The 19,534-nt window shown below is 33.2% G+C and overlaps 4 protein-coding genes across 6 annotated transcripts; all 4 read right to left on the bottom strand.

Annotated features, from left to right (window-relative positions):
- Nucleotides 1–90: 90 nt before the first annotated feature.
- On the bottom strand, nucleotides 91–2,037 carry LOC124847571 (histidine-containing phosphotransfer protein 1-like). Its single transcript, XM_047325087.2, has 7 exons — nucleotides 1,864–2,037; nucleotides 1,599–1,685; nucleotides 1,337–1,467; nucleotides 956–1,024; nucleotides 628–699; nucleotides 405–477; nucleotides 91–310 (listed from the first exon to the last, which is right to left on the bottom strand). Exons 2-7 carry the CDS (start codon nucleotides 1,656–1,658, stop codon nucleotides 248–250), a joined length of 468 nt encoding a protein of 155 aa, XP_047181043.1. The 5' UTR covers nucleotides 1,659–1,685; nucleotides 1,864–2,037; the 3' UTR covers nucleotides 91–247.
- A 2,704-nt stretch (nucleotides 2,038–4,741) lies between these two features.
- LOC124847570 (putative prolyl 4-hydroxylase 4) lies at nucleotides 4,742–9,080 on the bottom strand. Its single transcript, XM_088115486.1, has 7 exons — nucleotides 8,876–9,080; nucleotides 8,635–8,797; nucleotides 7,797–7,854; nucleotides 6,220–6,395; nucleotides 5,499–5,568; nucleotides 5,042–5,367; nucleotides 4,742–4,914 (listed from the first exon to the last, which is right to left on the bottom strand). The coding sequence occupies exons 1-6, from the start codon at nucleotides 9,010–9,012 to the stop codon at nucleotides 5,078–5,080; spliced, it is 894 nt and encodes a 297-aa protein (XP_087971612.1). The 5' UTR covers nucleotides 9,013–9,080; the 3' UTR covers nucleotides 4,742–4,914; nucleotides 5,042–5,077.
- Nucleotides 9,081–9,996: 916 nt separating this feature from the next.
- LOC124847569 (Protein kinase superfamily protein) lies at nucleotides 9,997–13,773 on the bottom strand. 3 transcript variants are annotated; one of them, XM_088115485.1, is made up of 9 exons: nucleotides 13,320–13,773; nucleotides 12,912–13,036; nucleotides 12,392–12,784; nucleotides 11,985–12,212; nucleotides 11,703–11,857; nucleotides 11,432–11,511; nucleotides 11,173–11,308; nucleotides 10,832–10,981; nucleotides 9,997–10,629 (listed from the first exon to the last, which is right to left on the bottom strand). In XM_088115485.1, exons 1-9 carry the CDS (start codon nucleotides 13,352–13,354, stop codon nucleotides 10,447–10,449), a joined length of 1,485 nt encoding a protein of 494 aa, XP_087971611.1. In that variant the 5' UTR covers nucleotides 13,355–13,773; the 3' UTR covers nucleotides 9,997–10,446. The 3 variants fall into 3 exon arrangements, with proteins under 3 accessions (XP_087971611.1, XP_047181039.1, XP_047181040.1); XM_047325083.2 differs by having other exon boundaries at nucleotides 11,961–12,212; nucleotides 13,320–13,770; XM_047325084.2 differs by having other exon boundaries at nucleotides 11,961–12,212; nucleotides 12,912–13,018; nucleotides 13,320–13,769.
- Nucleotides 13,774–15,321: 1,548 nt separating this feature from the next.
- On the bottom strand, nucleotides 15,322–18,698 carry LOC124847567 (uncharacterized protein At4g15545-like). The gene is made up of 9 exons (XM_047325081.2): nucleotides 18,258–18,698; nucleotides 18,096–18,164; nucleotides 17,786–17,842; nucleotides 17,115–17,184; nucleotides 16,936–17,031; nucleotides 16,657–16,860; nucleotides 16,524–16,566; nucleotides 15,666–15,744; nucleotides 15,322–15,585 (listed from the first exon to the last, which is right to left on the bottom strand). Exons 1-9 carry the CDS (start codon nucleotides 18,534–18,536, stop codon nucleotides 15,493–15,495), a joined length of 990 nt encoding a protein of 329 aa, XP_047181037.1. The 5' UTR covers nucleotides 18,537–18,698; the 3' UTR covers nucleotides 15,322–15,492.
- Between the last annotated feature and the right edge of the window lie 836 nt (nucleotides 18,699–19,534).

Genomic DNA, 19,534 nt, shown 5'->3' with positions numbered 1-19,534 from the left:
CCACTAGTTTTCTTTCTTGTTCGAAAGAGAAATTCAAGAGGCAAAGTTCATTTGATGGTGTGCTATCATCCTTCATTAACGCATGCAAGAGATTATAAATTATGAAGAGCTTTTTGTGGAGAAAAAGGTACATTAGATGGAATCTTATATCTTCACAAAAACCATACATTCACCATGAACTAAGACAAAGGATAATCTTTAACAAAGATGAGAATCATAACACATGCATCTCTACAAACCCACCCAGTCACCCACTGAAACTCAATTCCGTAGGGATTGACCCACCAGCTGCCACAATCTGTTGCTCAAGCTGCATCAAGAATCCATAAAAGAAATATAAATTACAAATCCAGAATGTAAATAGAATGATATTCAGCTTTTTAAGTTTTTCATCTAGTTAATACCCTGAACAGTGTTTCAAGCTTATTCTTAACAAGGCAGTACTCTTGCTTCACTTGTTGCAGACATCGGAGACACCTGCGATAATCAGAAACTTTCAATGATGAGACCATGAAATCAGCCAAACTAAGCACTTAAAGCACGAGTAGCTTATTCATTCAAACTTGTGCGCTTATCGTTGGAGACGCCAAAAACTATTGAACAACTTTCTGAAGATTAACAACTCACGCATCAGTGTTCTGCTCCTCACAGAAGTTGCGGAAAGCAATACAGCAATTTTTCACCCTTTGTGCACCTATGCTGTGAACCACACAAACAAAAACAAATTTGCCTAAGAGAAGACAGCATAGCATAATACTGGTTTGTCCTAATTAAGCCTAATTAGTCTTTTTATCCCGAGTGTTAAACAATAAAATTCAACCTGTATAGGAAGAGGAGTTACACAAGCATTGGAAGGACAGACCCAACCAACATAGCTTAATGACACAAAAGTCCAACGTATTCGGATTGCACGGTATTTTACAGTTTTTGGCTGGCTTTAAATAGAACCCCATACCTTGAACTGCTACCCTTTAACTGGTGAACATGGGCATCAACCTTTTTGAAGTCAACGCCATTCTGATCTCTGCACAGGAAAAGCCCCAAGAACATGGAAGATCATGCACTTTCCCAAATTCATCACTTAAACATACTAACAAACAACATTGCAGAAAGTTTCTCACATATTCATCCAATCAATGCTTTCACAACCAAGTGTGGATTTTCCGAGGTAACAAAAGGTGACGGCATGAAATCCAACCCATTAAATTATAATAATAAAAAAAAACGTAATTCAAAAAATCATATACCTATGGAAGTTCTTTTATTTAAATGCATGGTCCATTTTTAATTGTGGTTTATTAACACAAAATTGAGCGTGGAAGGAAACGGTACTGACAGGGCAAAGGTGAGATCTTTGAGAAGCCTTTCAGAATCTTCGAAGAAGAGAGAGACGACTTCGACGACAAAGTCAGGGTTGTTCTCGTCTTGAAGCTGCTGAAGTTGCAGAAACTGACCATCCAAGAACCCCTTTTCGAAAACAAAAAAAAAAAATCAAAAATTGAAAGCAACCCAACAACAGATCTACTACTGGCAATTTAAAAAGGCTGAAAAGAACATAAAAGAAGACAAAGAAAGTGTGCATGGAGTGGAGGGGTTACCTCGAGGAAAAGGGATTTGGTGTAGTCGATCCACTGTCTCTGCATCTGACCCACGTCCATGGTTTATTGGGCGTGCTCTTCTGTTGTCTGTCACACAACACAACACAACACAAAACAAAACAGGAAGACAGTGGTGGTTGTTATGTTATATTATGTTGTGTTACAAAAGAAGCAGTGAATTTCTGAGTGAGCCAAATATCTTTATTTATTTATTATTGGTGAATGAAAGAGTGTGAAAAAATGAAATGAAGGGGATAGATAGTACCTTGAATGAGAGAGACAGAAACAGAGAGAGAAAAACAGAAGGCAAAATATTTTAAGGTTTGTGTCTGTTCTAATACTCTTTCCTATTCTCTTCTCTTCTCTTCAGTTATGTAGGTTTGGCCTTTGCTTTCTTTGCTCTGCTCTGCACTGCACTTGGGACCCCACTTTCCCTCTCTCTCTCTTATTTATACCATTTTCATTCATTTCTTCCTAACATTTCCTTCCACATTACTCTTTCCCGCTTCTTCTCTACTCTAATCTCAAATTTTATCATCTTCTTGGAATGAGAAATAAAGCAGATGAAAAATAGGTAAATAAATATTAGTACTTGAACATGTTTATCATTCCACACTAAAAATGTAATTATGTTTTCTTTTTAATTCCATTACTATACAAAATTGATTATCTTTCTCTTTAAAATAATTTATTTGTAGGTCTATACAACAAAGGTTGTGAGATGTATAAAAAGAAAGAAAAATAAAACAGTTAATTTTGATTCTACTAATATTGATAATTTGAATTATCGTCATGTGTTATAATGTCTTTACTATTTATTTAACCTTTTCATGGAAATACATCCTGTTTAATTAGGAAAAAATTTCATGTACATCTCTCTTTTTTTTATTATTTCTATTTAACTCTTGATATTTTTTTAAACTTTTTTATTTGTTTTCTTCTGAATTATTTTGTATTTAAAATAGAAATATTATTTTGTTAATGTTAAATGAAAAAAAAAAGTAACATGTTTCATTCAACTAATGAAGCAATGATATAAAGAAAAAAAGAGTGAGTGTATGAAAAAGCAAATAACATAATTTTACTTTTATTAATATTGATAACTTTGATATATTATATTTTGGAATATATTTTTATGTATTTAACTTGATCGAAGATATTCACCCATATCCGAAATTATCATTTATAAAAAAAAATAAGAGAAGAATCTACCAATTAATCACATCTCATAGTAATCTTGCCTACAAAGTTTTGGAATAGGATTTCTTTTGAGTTTTCCAAGAATCTTAGACTGGGAATATTTTATTATATTTAATACGACAATTTTAAAAATCATTACCAGAACCTAACAATTTATGGAATATTTTTTAATCATGTACAGTAGCAAAATTTTGTGGTCCGTTCTTTTTTGTTTTTTATTACGTGTTTTCAAAATACATTAATTTTAATATAAAAAGTTAACATATTTTAAAATATCAAAATCAATATAATTTAAAAGTAGAAAATTATTTTTTAATAAAAAGGCATAATTATGTTTCTCACTCTACCAACATTTTAGATATATTAAATATATTCATGACATTCCCGTGAAACATTATTCATAAGAGACAAAATTATTATGAAGAATGTTTTCACAGATTATTGATAAATTAGTTGTTTGAAAATTGTGATCCATAAATAGGTGAGAATATTTCTATAGTTCGTTGTTGGTCCAGATTATACGTATTATCGAGTCATAGGAATTGCTTGATGACGTTAAAGTTAGATAAATGAGTTAATTTGTTGTATGTGACTCAGAATTTCCATTGATTAAAACTTAGTTAGGATTAACTCATTTAAGTGTGAATTTACATGGACTAACCAGTTTAACTAATGAATTGAGCTTTTGGTTTTGAAAATAAGCTCATTTATCCATATGGATATATTTTTTTATTTTCTCTATTTTCTATAATATATATATATATATATATATATATATAGTTATTTAAAGTTTTAATATATATTTTGGCCTTTCAAGCTTTTTAAAATATTATTATTTGGGTTTATAGGAATTTACAAAGCTGATAATTAGAGAAAAAACAAATGGGATCTTAATAATTTGATATAATGGATTTAAAATTGTGGGTTGCATTAGGAAGGAAGATGAGAGAGGAAAAAAGAATGTAATTAATTTGTGAGTGTGGAATCTGTTTGGAAGAGAAGGACCACAAAAAATGGCCATTTTCTCATTTCTGTGATTCTCTTTTCTTATACTTTCCATAACACTTTTCTCATCACATCCATAATACAATACCATGTTTTAACCACCTAAATATGTCCAAAAGCACTTCCTAGTAAATAAAACACAGGCCTTCAAAAGCAAAACTTGAATTGACCCGGTAAGAAAATCAGTTAAAAGAAGCAGTTTATGCACAAAACAACAAAGTGCCTTTACCATTTTCAATTATTCTAACATGACACACTTTTTGAGAAAAGATTAGTAATCTAATTGCTTGTTTGGACCTCAATCCTGGTCCACTTTTTCCAATATAATAATGACCAGATTTCAGTAATGACGTACAAGTAAATAATTTTGCCTCAAGTTCATCCACGTTCACATGACGGAAACCCTAATCAAAGGCACTTTATCAATTTATTCACAAATTATTGGACACCATCAAGGAGGTTGCCCCACAACAATATTCTCTTTCCTTCATTTACGAAAAGGTGTTAATTACTACCTTTCAATAATGTCATGTCTTTTTATTTTGGTTTTTAATATTTCACAAAGAATATATTAAACAATAACATTTTCAAAACATGAAAAATATTTCATATTTTCTTTATAATCATCCTTTCAGAGTTAATTGTGATGAATTAAATTACGATTTTAATTATCTTTATACTTGCCAGTTAGTAATACCTCTAAGAATTTCGTATTAAAAATTAGTAAAGGCCTCCTAAATATTTCTCACTGCCCGATATTAGTTACTATTACTTTCTTCGTGCCAAAAGTGCTTCTCCTTAAAATAAGGTTCACGAATAGTTCCTATAAATGTATAATGATGCAGAGAAAAGTCCAATATAAAATTCAGCAAATTATGTTTTGTAATCACCAGTTAGGTTTCTCACTCGTATATAACAAAATATTTTGCTTCTCTTGGTTCAGTTTTTAACTCCAGTTCTGGATATATTCTCATTCCACGAAAGCAACAACAGAAGATAACAAAATTGTCAAAACATTATAATAGGGAAAATAACGTACATTTCCATTTCTCTCTTTGTTGTTTTACGTACAAAAAGTATCCGAGAAAAAAAATGGTGAATCCCGCTTTACCTGCCATTACAACTTCATAACTCAGTAATGTACCTCTTGAAGTTGACCAAGCAATAGAACACTATCAGGGAGCTAGTCAATATGATGAGAGATAATACATTACAATTCACGAAAAAATGAATAATACCAAGTGGAATCTGGAAAGCATTCAACAACACTTGTTCTAACATGCCTTGCAACTTTTCATGCAGTAGCCAGGAAGAGCTGGAGATCCAACCATATATTCGGGATTACTGGTGCATTCTCCAAGGTTAGCCCATTTCTCACAGTTTTCATTCTGATCACTGCACTCCCCTCCAACCACGGTATCAAATGAGTCCACATGAATCCATTTTGTAGCTGACCATTTCTCACCTTCAAGTACAGGGCACCCTGCATGCAGACTTCTGGTGTCTGGGATAGCATTTGGGAAGAGACTAAAGAAAAGAAGTGCATCACCTCGTTTTGGTTTCACTGTAAATTGTTCGGACGAGAAGGAAACAGAATAGTTATTCTAGATAACTTGACAGACAGAAAATGTGGCACAAGACATTAGTGGAGAAGAAAAACCGTTGAAGAAAATAACTATTTGTACAATTGCCCACCTGCTATTCCTTTTTGGGCACACTCAGAGAGATCATCATTTGTTCCCAAACCTTTGTGATGTGAAGATTCCTGTAACCAGAATTATAAAGTTATCTTATTTGAATTTAGGTACCAGATACAAAAGGAAAAAACAATTTCCTTAACTAAATGTTCAGACTCTTCTGTGAAACTTGCCACATGACGTGGAAAAAAACAGGAGAGACAAAAGAGGGGGATTCTTGGCGTGGAAAAAAAAAATCAGAATGTGATATCGCAGAAACTATTGCATCTGCTATTCCCCTCTACCTCTACCAGTATCAAAAACTGAAATGTTCTTAGCATGCCTTTTCTAGAAGTAAGATCAAAATATATAGTAGTACCGATTTGAGTATATCCGAAGAGGCCCCAATCTAGTACAAACTTTTAAAACCAAAGCTTTTGCGCAGTCTCTAGGCTTATCGTTAGAATAACTATGAGCAACTAGTGAAAAGATGAGTGAAACTCTGAGGTTAATATAATCTCACAAGGCATGTTGGGTAACTTAAATATTGATTAGTTCTCAGAGATAGGTTCAGTTGACACTCAAAAAATGTAGAACTAAATAAGCATCTGAGCTAGAACAGAAGGCCAATTATAATTATGGAGATACCATGAAAAATATTTTGACAAAAAACAATAACAGCAATGACTTACCACCCTTGTATTTTTATTCAAAGGAAATATGTGAAATAGTGGACAAACCTCTGCATTAGGGAACACTGTTTCACCTCCTTTGGTTACATCAGAGAGATACATGAGAACCGTGGCAACTCGGTGTCCACCCCGAGCAATATTAACTTGATCAGAAAAGTAATCATAATGAGGGTCGTATTTCTGCCCGTGCTCGTATCTTAATACTTGTATGTCTTCTCCATTTTCTGAAATTCAATAATCAAATACTGTAAGGAATTGACTACTGCTTCCTTATTTTAACATTTTCGTCTCGTGGGTTAAGGGAGGGGAAGAGAAGCTGGAAATGCACTTCTATCATTTAACTGATTAGACAATAACTTAATTTATGAAGACAAATTTTTTGGCTCGTGGTTTTATGAAGACAATTTGCACTAGATACTTGTGATTCGCACTAACTACTCTTTGGTCCCTATATTTCTAATTTTCTCCGGTAAATTTTGAATGCTTTAAATTGTTTCTTTAGCTGCTTCCAAATGGATAGGTACGTATGAAGAGTTGTCAAGCATTTATTGACTATTGATGGTGTATCAAATGTTTATGACTATTAAATATAAGCAGCAGCCAATTGAATGCTTCATGGGTACCATACACAGGAAAAAAGGCGGATGAAAGAGTGGAAAGTTTTTATCAGGAAATAAAGTAATGTGGGACTGTTTGAAAACAGAATTTCATGCTAAAAATGAGAAATTTGCAGAGAATGATTTAGTGGAAGAATATAAAAGTGGAAAATTTTATCAGGAAATAAAGTAATGTAGGACTGTTTGAAAACAGAATTCCATGCCAAAATGAGAAATTTGCAAAGAATGATTTAGTGGAGTTAGTTTAAATGTCCTAAACTGATATTTAAATAAAAGCGAACTGAACACATAAGATGTCACTAAATGCAACCAACAGTTTCCTTGTTTCAACTACTAAATGATAATAGATTCCGATATTTAATTGGGACAAGTTTAAAGTTCAATCTGCCATTTTAGTGGAATGAGAATTGCAATAAACAATTCCACACATCACAGTCACAATTGGCCTGACATGCAGCATGAGACCGGAAAGGAAACTTTGGAGGGCCATGTTATACATGGAAGAGAAAGAATGGGTTGCCTAAAACTTTAAAAAACTGTGAATCTTAATAGCTCGAAAACCCAAAATTAGCATCACAGCTCAGTCCTGAAAAATGTCCTTATGTTCTATTCAACAAGTAAACATATTCATGATTGGTATAGAACTGATTTCTTCCTATGTTTTTTAAAGTCCTTGTTTGAAAGGCTTCCTTTAAAGCCAAAGACTGCGTTACCATAACTACACAAGTGAGACTTGTTTGATAGACTTCCTTTAATAGCAAGAATGGCTTCTCATTCACTTGTAATGTTAGTGTTTCAGGCTAAAAACTAAATTGATTGTGAGTAATCCAGACATCATAGGAGCAGAGGAAAAAATCAATAACAAATGACAATCATATAAGTACAATTGTACCAATCAAGTGCGAGTAAAAGCCTTACGCGATAACAAGTATCAACAGTTAAGATATAAGTTCCACAGGTTACAGTAATACCATGCAGACTTCAATCCTGATTTTATATATACCGTACCTTTTGGAAGAAAGGTCCATGCCGAAATCCTATCCTCAATACCAGCAATAATGGGATCCTATAAAATAACTGAACAGAGTAAAAAACAGTTCATAGAAAGTTCTCGGCACAGTTTTCTTTTTTATAATACGAATTAAAAGAGGAACCCACCAAAGTTCAACCAACATAACAAACCTAAACCCTCCCGCCCAACCCCCCCGCCATAATGTCTAGAAAACCTTTCAAAACTAGGACAACTAACAAACACCAACCAGAATAATCTCCCTAACTCTCCGTGTTATACTTCTATAAAACAGTTCTCATCGTTATTCCCTAACTCGTGACTTTCCAAATCACAGGTGGAACAGAATTTCCAAGTCACCAGAGGTTGTTCTCTATCTCATGGGTGGAAATGACTATCCAAATTATTCAGTGCAATTTTTTAAGTCTCATCTTCCCCATGGACGCGGGTTCAATTTTCCTTGACACCATTAAGAGCTTACTTGCTGGGCAAACTTCTCTATAGAGATCCGCTATCACTTAAAGAAAAGACCAATTGAGTAGTCTATAGTTGGAATAAACTATTTGCAATTTAGACAAGTGTTGTAATCCTTTAAATGGACTTCTGTTGGTAGTCCCACCAAATTATTGGGACCTACCAGATAGCATTGAGAGTGTCTCTCCATTCTACCATTTTCACTCACAAAAAATTCAAGCTAAAGACAATAAGCATATGTTCCTCTGTCGTTACATTACAGCCCCACATACAGCGCGCATAAGATTCACATTGGATCTACCACTAGCATAAAAAACCAAATTCTATAAAAGCAATTAATAGCAGTAAATGAAGATAAGGAACCTTATTCTTGGAAATGAACATGCCGGAGCTGGTTCTGACATCACTCAACTTGCTCTCACCGGACAAATTATCTGCAACCGCGGATCTCTTGAGCTCCGATTTGGCGATGGAAATCAAGTGGTCGCATTCCAATTCCGTCAGGAAACCCTCGTAAACGAAAGCTCTGCACCATCCAAATCAATGCAATCATCATACCAACTTGTGTTTGATAAGAAAAACACGTGCAGAAACACAAACAGACCTCGGTTTCCACGAAATTTGTTTGACCTTGGAAGGGTCTATGATGGCACTAGCGGTCCCGGCGTAGGAACCCCACGCTCCGTGCCATTGCATCATCAACGCCAACGCTGATGCCACGACACACCAAACCCTACTCATCTTCCTTTCCCTTTCAATTCCTAACTAACTTTCTCTGTACTTCGCCTTTACACCATCATTAAAGACAGTTTGACTTTTTGAATCCTTTTTGTCATTATTAATTTCGTTTTTAAATCAATTATTATCATTATTGTTCCTATTGTTAAAAAGAAATATTAGTGATTTCATCTAACAAATAAACTATTCTCTTTTTAAGGGAGTTTCTATAGGCATAATTATCTAAGTAACTTTTTAGTATTAAATATCAATTTCTTTTTACTATATATCATATTGATTTACTTAATCAGTGACTAACATATGTCAGATAAGCTATTCTTACCTCTTCTACCTGCCGATCAACATTATCAAGTGTATCATGTATGTCCAACTACGGATATGGATATGAATATCATGAAAATGTTAATTATCAATTTATTTTTCAACTTTCTAAAGTTCCTGCTTAATTTTGTGAGTGCATTAAACTAGTAAGAGTTTTCTAATTTTTGAAGAATTAGTTAATATTTGAATAATTAATTGTATAACGATGAAGGTAATATTTCAATAAAATATTTTAAGACTATTTGGAGTTAAAGGTATTATTTCAATAATAATATTGAAGGTTTATTAAAAATAACAGTGACGGTAGGAATGATAAAGATGTTGCTCACCAATAATAAATACAAATAAAAAATTTCCGCCTTGTTGCATGTTTGGAGATTGATGATAGATGTAGTTTTCATATTACAACAAAAGTAAGAAAATTTAATTTGGAGCCTTTTTACACATGGGCATTATTTTCTATTACTGCAAAATATTCATTCAAACACAAATTAGAATTAGAAGTATAGTTTAATGAATCACTTTGATGGTTAGATGTGTTTTGAAAGGGATTGATTCATATTTTAAGCAGACAGTTTGTTTTGATGTTTGAAATCTGTATTTGAAAACTAAAAGCTAACAATTTACATCCGAATCCAAGTCCCAGTGGCAAGGCAACACTTGAGGTGAGACATAAAACTCACTTAGCACAAATGGAAGAAATTAAAGAAAATTTGTCGGACAATCTGCTTATGGTTACAATAGAAAATAAAAGAATTTGCTGAAAATGGTATTTCCAATTGCTGATGATCATTGAATGTGTGTGGATAAAATGGAAAACAACCATCCTGAAGATTGAATTTGGCTTCACAAATCATACCGCAATTTCACCATCATTTCAGCTAAATAAACTATTGACAAACATCATGGTACATAATCACACGAGGTTCTGCCACTACCTTTCTTTCTGTCTTTGTTAACCCTTTCAACAACAATGTCCCGCCAGCTCTGAATCCTCTTGTAGAGTCAGAATCAGTTTTCATGTTCTGAAAATAAATCTCAGCTCTACAGTTTCAACTCTCAAGTTTCATGTACACTCACTATCTCAAGTACAGGCCATATATACTAGACTTTATCTCATTCATCTGTAACTGAGCCTAGAATAGTCTCCATATGTCGATCCCTCTCATTCAAAAACTTGGTTGAGTTGTACTCTTCTGCATCAAACAGTTCTTCAGAGTATGTCCTCTGAAGTTTTACCTTGGTCCGTTCTTTCATGATTCTCAGGATATCTTCTTCCCCTCTTAGTATCTCCAACACCTGCATCCAATCACCATAAAACACACATGCTCTATATCAGCTCCCAACATTGTAACAGCATTAAAACATTACTCGCAGCATTAAAAGCTTTTCTTTGTTTCTTATTTTCTTTTCCAAAAATCCAGACACAGGATCAATGCCTAACAAGATCTAATTCATTTCCACCTGCTCTAGTAATCTACTGAATATATTAAGCACATGCCTGACTCATATCTGGTCGCTGAATCGAAGACTGGTCTACACATAGAGAAGCTGTTAAGGTTACAAGTTCCATCTGCTCTTCATTGTAAGCATCAGCCAAAACTGGATCTACTAGGGCTTTGATATTATTTGCAGATAGCAGAGGTTTTGCCTGCAACAATTATTTTTTAAAAGGGCATATCAAAATTTGAGTTTAATTTTTATTCATCACTTATGACAATTCTGATTGGATCGCAGTGTAATAATGCTTTACATTGTTAAGTGCATAAACTATACTCTATTAAAACTAAGCATTTTCCATCTCAAAGTGCTTAACAAACAGTTTGGAAAAGACAGACATACCCACATCACCAGACTTCTCTGTGAGCTATCCAAAGCTTGTCGACCAGTAATGAGCTCCAATAATAGCACACCATAAGCATACACATCTGTTTTTTCATCTACTATACCATGCATGAAGAATTCAGGAGGAAGGTAGCTGTTGTGGCATCCATGGTCAGTGCAAAAGAAAAAAAAAAACAGAAAATAATAGTGTTAATTGATATGTGGAATGAAAAAAATACACACATGGAAAACTTGTGAAGATGTTAAATATACAAACCCGAATGTGCCTTCCACTTTGGAGACAGTATGATGAGTCCATTGGTCAGGTAACCACTTTGCAAGCCCAAAATCAGATATCTGGTATAATATTGGCATGAAAGAATTAAGTGTTGTGAAATGGACATTTGCACAGTCCAGTACAGGAAAGAGTGGTAACATTTTTTGTCTTATTGGAGTAAACGTCAGTTACATTCATATTAGCTCTTACAAAAACACGTCCTAAGATGGCGAATTGATTTAGAACAGAAGAATTGAGGCTAAGTAGGCACCTGTGGCTCAAAATCCTCTGAGAGCAAAATATTAGAAGCCTTAATGTCTTTGTGAATGATCCTTCTTTGACAACCCTCATGCAGATAGCGGAGTCCCTCAGCAGTCCCCAGAATAATCTTATATCTGAGGCTCCAATTCAGCTTCTCTCTAGGTCCTGAAATCATGCAAAGTAAAAAAAATAACCATACCATCTACTTTACCAAAATTTGCAAGGCATTGCAGAAACACTCAAAATGTTAGTTAGTTAGCATTTATACCATAAAGTATAGATGACAAGCTACCATGTGGAGACAATTGAAGAACAAGAAACATTCCTCCTTCAACACCATATCCGATCAATCTAGCTATATTGGGATGATCCACATGCACTATAATGCCAAGCTCAGACAAGAAATCTGCGGTCATTTCTTCTTGGTTCCCTCTTGTCAACCGTTTAATGGCAACAAAGTTTCCATCTTCCAATTTTCCTAAATAAACCTCCGCATAGCCTCCCTCCCCAATCAAATTAGCTTCAAAATTAAACAATTAAAACAGCTTATCAGCCTAGCAATTTAGCAAACACGATGCGAACATGTCATCATAAACGAAAAAAACGAAAACAAAGGGTTTCTTTCAGAGATTCTTGGATTCTTCAATCAGAAAGCAATTCTTTTTCATCCCTTTTTTTCCTGATAAGAGAATTGCATACCTTCGCTAAAGTCGTTTGTTGCAGTCAAGATCTCTGCGAGAGTGAAGTTTTTCCATGAAGATTTTAAGTAGCCAAACTCACTGTCAAAAGATGAGCGAAGAGCTGGAGAATTCAAAGATGGACACATGTCCTCCCTGATTCTCTTGCTTTTTCTTCTTGTGAGTTTTGGAACATTTTTAAGTGGATGAAAAGTTTGGAAAGGCATTTGGGATCCTTTCTTCAGTAACTTGAAGAAACCACGCCATTGATTATTAGCATTAGGTGAATTGCCTACTAAAGACCCCTGACCCTCCGAATCTGAAGTGCTGGTCCTTGAACTTGGGGTTTCAGACCCTTGACTCCTAGGAGAGTGCTCAGGTGCTCCTCCCTCTTCATTGTCTAATGCTTCCAATTCTAACATGGTATTCATTTTCAGCATTAGTACACAAATTAAAGAACAAGGTCCTATAATTCAATTCAACACGTTTGAACCAAACTAACACTTGTCGGAAACAGGAAAAAAAAAGGAAAATTTAATTACCAATACTTGAGAATGAATCAGAAAACCCAGTTCGTGGACGCCTGCCTCTAAAAATAGATTTATCCCTTTCAACTACTTGTTTTCTTTCTGTCTTTGGGACGCCATTGCTGCCAACATAAAATTCTCTGTCAGAAAAAAACCACACAAAGAGACTAAATTGCAACGCAAGAATATGGCCAAAAATATCAACACAACATCAATCGGAACATGGTTGAAAACTTGGAAGCAGAGTTTAAAAAATATGATAATTTAGAAGCCATTGGCACGTGAAACATTACCAAGACAAATATTGAGAAACCATGAATGAGATGAAAAGCAAACGTTGCATGGAAAAACAAACAGAAAGCAAAGGTAATACGAACGTTGAAGAAGGAAGCAAAAAAGCACGTGCATGAAAGATGATAGTACCTCGAGGAAGCTGTTGGTTCTCGTTCATCGTTCATGGTGGCCACGGCTGAGCAAAACGAGTTTCCGAGAACCAAAAGGGTAGCCACGGGAATGACGTGCACGCATGTAGAGTCAGAAAGGAAGAGAAGAGAAAGAGAAAGAGAGATGGAAAGACATGAAAGTAGCGGTTGGCATGATTTTTCTGTTTTCCTACATCCTGTGATTACACTACAACGTTGTCATTATTTCAAACCGTTTTTTTATGCCCAAAATACGGCTTTGCTTAGATGCTCATTCCTCCTTTCTTCTGAATGCAAATCTGAACTCTCCGATGACAAAGAAATATAGATTACTAATTAAATGAATAAATTTGTGTTAGAAATTAATATACTTGTAGAATTTAATAAAAATGTTGTGGCTGTTTGAGAAAGGCTTATGTATGAACATGCACGTAGAGGTCAACCCAACCCATCATGCCACTTTTTTTCTTTGCCATAATAACAAATGACTTTAATTGATTATATAGCTTGGAATGAAAAGGATAGTTACCCAATTTAGCCATTTTGTTAGTTTCCCTTATCAGGTGTCCTTTTAACTAATATTATCTTTTAATATGTACGTTTCAAGTTCTTTTATCTCTTTGGAAATCTGTTTTTTTCCATTTTTCCATATTAGGTTCCTCCATTCCAAAGAAATTGAAGCTTGCAAATGAATACAACGCTGGGAGTTCTTCCAAAAAAGAAAATAATATAGAGATATTCCGTTTTGATCAATCTTACATCATTTTCAACCTTCAAATTTTCTTAAAGTTTATTCAACCTCCAACCATTTAATATATACATTATTTATCTTGATTATTTGGACCTAAAATAATATTTTCAACTCATCCTAGCCCGTGCGACTTATTTAATTAATTTTTTTAATAAGTTAGTGTATAAATATTTCAAGAATTTATATTTAATGTCCCTTCATTTTTCAAGATATATATGCAACCCTCGTTCACCACACCTATTATTATTCACTTTCATCTCAGATATTTCAACTTACCATATGAAATTACTCTCACGAGGGGCACGTGATTTTCAATACCCAATATTCTTCAAATCAATATATATATTTCAAGTATAGGATAAAATCTACTTGTAAAAAAAAATTATATTTATCGATCTCTTAATAATTTTCCATAACAATTTTTTTATAATAAATATTTTATTAATCCGTTTGAATTTATTTTCAAAAAAATATTTAAAATGAAACTAATTATAAGTCAACACATAGATTTTGTAAAATAATTGTAAAAAAAATTGTTAGAAAACCATTTTTCCTTAATCAAACCTCGCTTTGAGATGCAGAAAGGAGAGAAAATGCGTGGGTTTGAAGCAACTCTGAGTGAAAAAAAAAATTGAAGGAAAATCAATCACGATCGTTGTTCATTATAAGGTCTACATTCCCAGCTTTGGCTTCCTTCTTTTGGAACTCACAAGTTAATTACAAAAGATTCATATGCACGTGATCGATTCCAAATATCGTGAAAAGTTGATTACTTTTTAAGCATGTTGATTTCTTCTTCATAAAAAATCTGCAGGGAATTTTTGAACCCATTTTTTTTATTGTAAAAACCATTGCTTTTAACATTTTAATGATTGCTTGATGTTTTATTCAAAAAAAAATTAAGAGTCTGATAAAATTAAATGATCATTTTTCATAAATAAGATAATCAAGACAAATTATGTTTATTTAATAATAAATGCATTATTTAATGAAGAAGAGGAACTAATGTACTTAGTAAATATTAAAAAATTTTATTTAGAACATGAAATCATTCATTTTGAAAAACACACAGTTGTTTTAAAATTAAAATGATAATAAATTATTCAATATTAGGAAAGAAAATGTGGTCGAAGATAGGCTTATAAGATTTGAGCATGAAGCATTTTTTAAAATCCAAGCTCTAAAATCTGACTTTATATACTTAATATATATAGATTACTTTCCAAAGCTTGGCATAAAAAATTTTAGAGCATGACATGTAATCAAATCCTTTAAATAAATAAATAAAATTGTAGAATTTAAAGAAAACTTTATCAAGCAACATGAAATTTATTGTGGGAACAAGTTGCTAAAGTAGAAGAAATATCATGAATTGTTACAAAGTTGAAACAAAAAAAAGTTTAGTGATAAAGTTAAGGCAAAGTTAATGGACTTTGCGCGTTATCAATCCCTCAAATATAGTATAAAGGTCTTTGTTTTCAGCCCCAAAAATCTCATTAGCATTCTGCAGTGTTTCCTGCAATTTCACACGAGTGCCAATTAATTAATTAATTAAAATTAGGGAAGCTTGGAAAAGAGAAGAAAGCCTATTATTACCTCTTTGGTTTGTTTATGAGAATTCAGTTCCTTCACATTTGCTAAAAATGCACCAAACTGCTCATAGGATAAACGACTCCTAATAATAACAAACACCAATTCAATGAAGAATAATTGCTACTTAATTAATATCAAATACAATTTAATTTGCTAATAAATTAAACTACCGTTGCTTACAATTGCTTCAAATTCAAAGACAGGAGGGAAACATCAAAAGATAAAAGTTATATTATATAACTTTACAAAATGTTAGATTCAGTTCAGCATGATTAACCCCTCCAAAAAAAAGTTCAAAAACTGTGTATTATATAAGATTAATATTAAAAGTGTACTCTAAAAACTAAAAGAAAATATACAATATTATCTACAAAATTTTGTGATGTATATTAATTTCAATACATAATGCCTTAAAAACTGAGTGATATAATTTTTATTTAAGAAGTAAAATACTTTTCTAAAATTTAAATTGAGGTGTAATAACTATTTCGACAGTGAATATTAATTTTCGTCGTCTTATATACATTAATTATCTCCACAAGCGAGATGATGAGATTCGACTTTTCCTCCATACATATTAAGGAAAGTAATATTTTTTTAATAGATTTAATATAGATTTTGAATTTTTTTTCATAATATAGACGTGAGTGAATTCAACTTTTTCATTAATAAAAATACTAGCAATCAGCTAATAAAAGAAAAAAAAACTTTAAAAAAATCTTTGTTGGTTCATCGTGATTAAGGACATGAAAGTTGAATTATTTTTTCTTCCATGTTTGAATTCATTTCATAAATGTCATGTTAATTTGCAAATCTTTTATAGTTAAATTATAGTTAGGAAAACAAGCAAAACTCACTGACCTAACTTGGCGAAAAAACTCTTTTCCATCCACTCGTGTTCGACCTGAAAGAATGAAAAAAAGTAGTTAATGAAAGCATTAATTTAAAAAACGTGGAAGAAATGCAAGAAAGGCATGGATTTGAAGGGAGTCACCAGTTTGTGAGGAAGACCTATCATCAAACATTCCTCTTGAGGTCGAAAAGGACATTGCATGGCGCCTTGGAGACACAGGTTTAGATGATGTTCTTGTCGGGGATGCCAGTGCAGACTTACTGGGAGGGGAACCTGGAGGAGTAATGCGAGGGGTGCTACTTTGCGATGCTAACACGACATTATGGGATGCTCCAGATCGTGAACCTGCACACAACATAACATGTTTTGGTGATGCATGCACAAATATATGTACACTTTTTTTATCAATCCATCACACACCATCGGACTCACGATCCTCCGCAATGTAATTTGACGTGTCGAAAGTGTTTAATCGCATTGAAGAAGATCTAGAAGAAGGCGTTGAAGCATCTTCGTCTGCATTCAAATCACAACCCAGAATCAGAAAATTACTGCCAACCATGGTGGTGAACTCACAAATAATTATACTTTGAAAATACCTCCAAATTGCGACGAGGAAGTGATACTTGCTTGACTCTGCAACTTAGCGGCAAGGTCTGCTGCTCCTCCCTGTGCCAAACTCAAATGCAAACCATAACTTCGTAATCGATCCTATTAATTAGGTAATGGTTTGTTTATGGTTTTCATAAACTTTTATCCAACATGAAATTTTAAGTTTATAGAAAAAGTTATTTTAAGTCACACATACACATTGTATTGATTGTAAAGTATATAAAAATTTTGATAAATCTAAGAGGTTATTGTTTTAAAAAATCTTGTTAGAGGTATTATTATAAAAAAGAAGTATTTAAATTTTTAAATTTAATTAATAATATTTAGTTATATACCACAAAGTTATCTGAACCATGAATTAACGTTGTTGAGAACCACCTAATTATTTCTCCCCATTTAACAGGACGGTGACTATAAACCGATTAGTATTACACTGTAGTCGCATATTTGCTAAACTGATCAATTAAGCCAACCAAAGAAAAAAAAAACATGTTCACACGAAACAATGCAATACTAGTAAAGAGAAACTAATTAAAAATTTTAATAAATATATAATTTATGAAAAAAATATATTTTTGTTAAAACCTTAACAGCACTTGAGACCATCTCATAATTACAATATAGTTAATATTAATATTAATAAATAGAAGTAACGTACAGAAGTATCTTCATCCTCGTGAAGTGATTTCATAAGCGTCCTTCTGAAACTCTCCAACTGCAATGCATGCAATTATATTGAGAATCCATTAGCCCAATAATTCTATCCTCATTCCGTCCGTTACTTTCACACTCGTTTAACATATTTTTTTAAATATATAAAAAATATATACTTTTTTATAACTATTTTATTTTTATAACGTGTGTAAAAAATGAATATAAATATGTATCTATTATTCTAATTTTAGATTATAACCAAACTTCGTGAGAATAGCTGAAAGAAAGTTAGAATCAAAATTCAGAATTTGCACCTTAGAGACATCTCTGGTGAGCTTTCTCACCGAATTGGAAAGATAAGCATTCTCCTTCACCAAACTCTCCTGTAATTAATAATCCCAAGCGAAACAAACAGATAAAATAAATAAAATAATTGGTCATTGAAAATTGAACCGGGTTGAGGGACCGGTTCGGACCTTGTCTCGGTCGGCTCTGGCTAGCTTATCGGCGGCTTCGGAGAGAGCGGCGTCGAAGGAGTCCACCTGAGCCTGAAGCTCCTCGATGAGCCGCTCCCTATCGGCGAGTTCGGCGCGCAGAGTGGAAGACTCTGATTGGAGCGCATTGACACGTGTGGATAGCGCAACGGAGGTGATTTTGCGGGCCACGTCAAGCTGCTCGTAAGGATCAGACGGCAGAAGTTGTAGCAACTCATCCGGAAGATCGACACTGGAAGCACTGGATTCAAGAGGCAACATTTTAGTTTCGTGGCTGGTTGTATAATGTAGTAGAATTTTTTGTTTAATTTATATTTTTAGGATTTTATTTATGCGGTATGATGTTTTGTTGACGAATGAGAAGGAATGGCAGAGGTTTGGATAGTGAGACGACAGTGTGGTTTGATCTTATGAATTGGTCTGTCTTTGTTTGTTGTCAAAACATGTGGCTTGGTAACGTTTGAGTGAGGATAGGACTTTAAGGAGACACTGTGGTCGATATTGGCTCTGTAATTTCTGTGACCCAAAACTCCCAATCAAATAATTTATTAACGTCACTTTTTTCTGTGAGGATGTGAATTACTGTAATTAAACAGATTGGATAAAATTCATAACTCATGACATTCTTTTTACATGTTATCTTGGTAAGATTAAATTTAGATTCATACGAATTAGATTCCTGTAAAATTCTCACGTACAAAACTCATTTAGATATTAAACTAGAACACCATGCCATTAACACGGTTTGCGGAATGAAAATAAATTTTAAAAGTAAATACTCATTTCTTTATACCTAAATTAGAATATTTATTCATGGAACTAATATTTTCAAATCACATAAAAATAAACATGTAGTATACCTGGTGACCCTTCGGCTAAGGAGAATCCTGAGCCAAAACAGACAACCGGCTGTCAGACAAACACTAATCAATAAAGATAAATATCATTAATGGCCAATTAATATGTTTAATGATCATATTAAATGCGAATATACGCTATTTATGAGTGATTGACAGGTTATATTGCACAAGAATATGGTATTAAGTATATTAGCAAGTATTATTGGATTTATTATCTTATCAAATATGAATTAATGAGTTTGATTGTTATAAGCCCTATAAATATAGGATTAATGTCTAGGTAAAAACATCATTCATATCTGACTTAAGGGACAATAAAGAACAATACTCTCGGACTATAATGCAAAAAATAATTTCAATACATTATTTTCTTAACCTTCCAATGCACCTTTTAAATAT

The sequence above is a fragment of the Vigna umbellata genome, chromosome 5 (assembly GCF_029865625.1).
Source record: "Vigna umbellata cultivar VRB3 chromosome 5, Vumbellata_1.0, whole genome shotgun sequence".
In the NCBI taxonomy this organism is placed as follows: domain Eukaryota; kingdom Viridiplantae; phylum Streptophyta; class Magnoliopsida; order Fabales; family Fabaceae; genus Vigna; species Vigna umbellata.
This window is presented reverse-complemented; position numbering and strand designations above follow the sequence as displayed.

What these genes read in the sequence shown, in the direction of transcription:
- LOC124847567 (XM_047325081.2), bottom strand. Translation starts at nt 18,536, where the DNA reads ATGTTGCCTCTTGAATCCAGTGCTTCCAGTGTCGATCTTCCGGATGAG. An exon ending in CCAGAGCCGACCGAGACAAG is followed by an intron (nt 18,165 to 18,257) that starts GTCCGAACCGGT and finishes TATTAATTACAG; the next exon opens with GAGAGTTTGGTGAAGGAGAA. An exon ending in GAGTTTTTTCGCCAAGTTAG is followed by an intron (nt 15,745 to 16,523) that starts GTCAGTGAGTTT and finishes TGTTATTATTAG; the next exon opens with GAGTCGTTTATCCTATGAGC.
- LOC124847569 (XM_047325083.2), bottom strand. Translation starts at nt 13,354, where the DNA reads ATGAACGATGAACGAGAACCAACAGCTTCCTCGAG. An exon ending in AAAGTGGAAGGCACATTCGG is followed by an intron (nt 11,309 to 11,431) that starts GTTTGTATATTT and finishes ATGCCACAACAG; the next exon opens with CTACCTTCCTCCTGAATTCT. An exon ending in AGAGAAGTCTGGTGATGTGG is followed by an intron (nt 10,982 to 11,172) that starts GTATGTCTGTCT and finishes TAATTGTTGCAG; the next exon opens with GCAAAACCTCTGCTATCTGC.
- LOC124847570 (XM_088115486.1), bottom strand. Translation starts at nt 9,012, where the DNA reads ATGAGTAGGGTTTGGTGTGTCGTGGCATCAGCGTTGGCGTTGATGATG. An exon ending in CAAATTTCGTGGAAACCGAG is followed by an intron (nt 8,798 to 8,875) that starts GTCTGTTTGTGT and finishes TGGATGGTGCAG; the next exon opens with AGCTTTCGTTTACGAGGGTT. An exon ending in CAGTGTTCCCTAATGCAGAG is followed by an intron (nt 5,569 to 6,219) that starts GTTTGTCCACTA and finishes TTCTGGTTACAG; the next exon opens with GAATCTTCACATCACAAAGG.
- LOC124847571 (XM_047325087.2), bottom strand. Translation starts at nt 1,658, where the DNA reads ATGGACGTGGGTCAGATGCAGAGACAGTGGATCGACTACACCAAATCC. An exon ending in CCAAATCCCTTTTCCTCGAG is followed by an intron (nt 1,468 to 1,598) that starts GTAACCCCTCCA and finishes GTTTTCGAAAAG; the next exon opens with GGGTTCTTGGATGGTCAGTT. An exon ending in AAAGATCTCACCTTTGCCCT is followed by an intron (nt 1,025 to 1,336) that starts GTCAGTACCGTT and finishes TTTCCTGTGCAG; the next exon opens with AGATCAGAATGGCGTTGACT.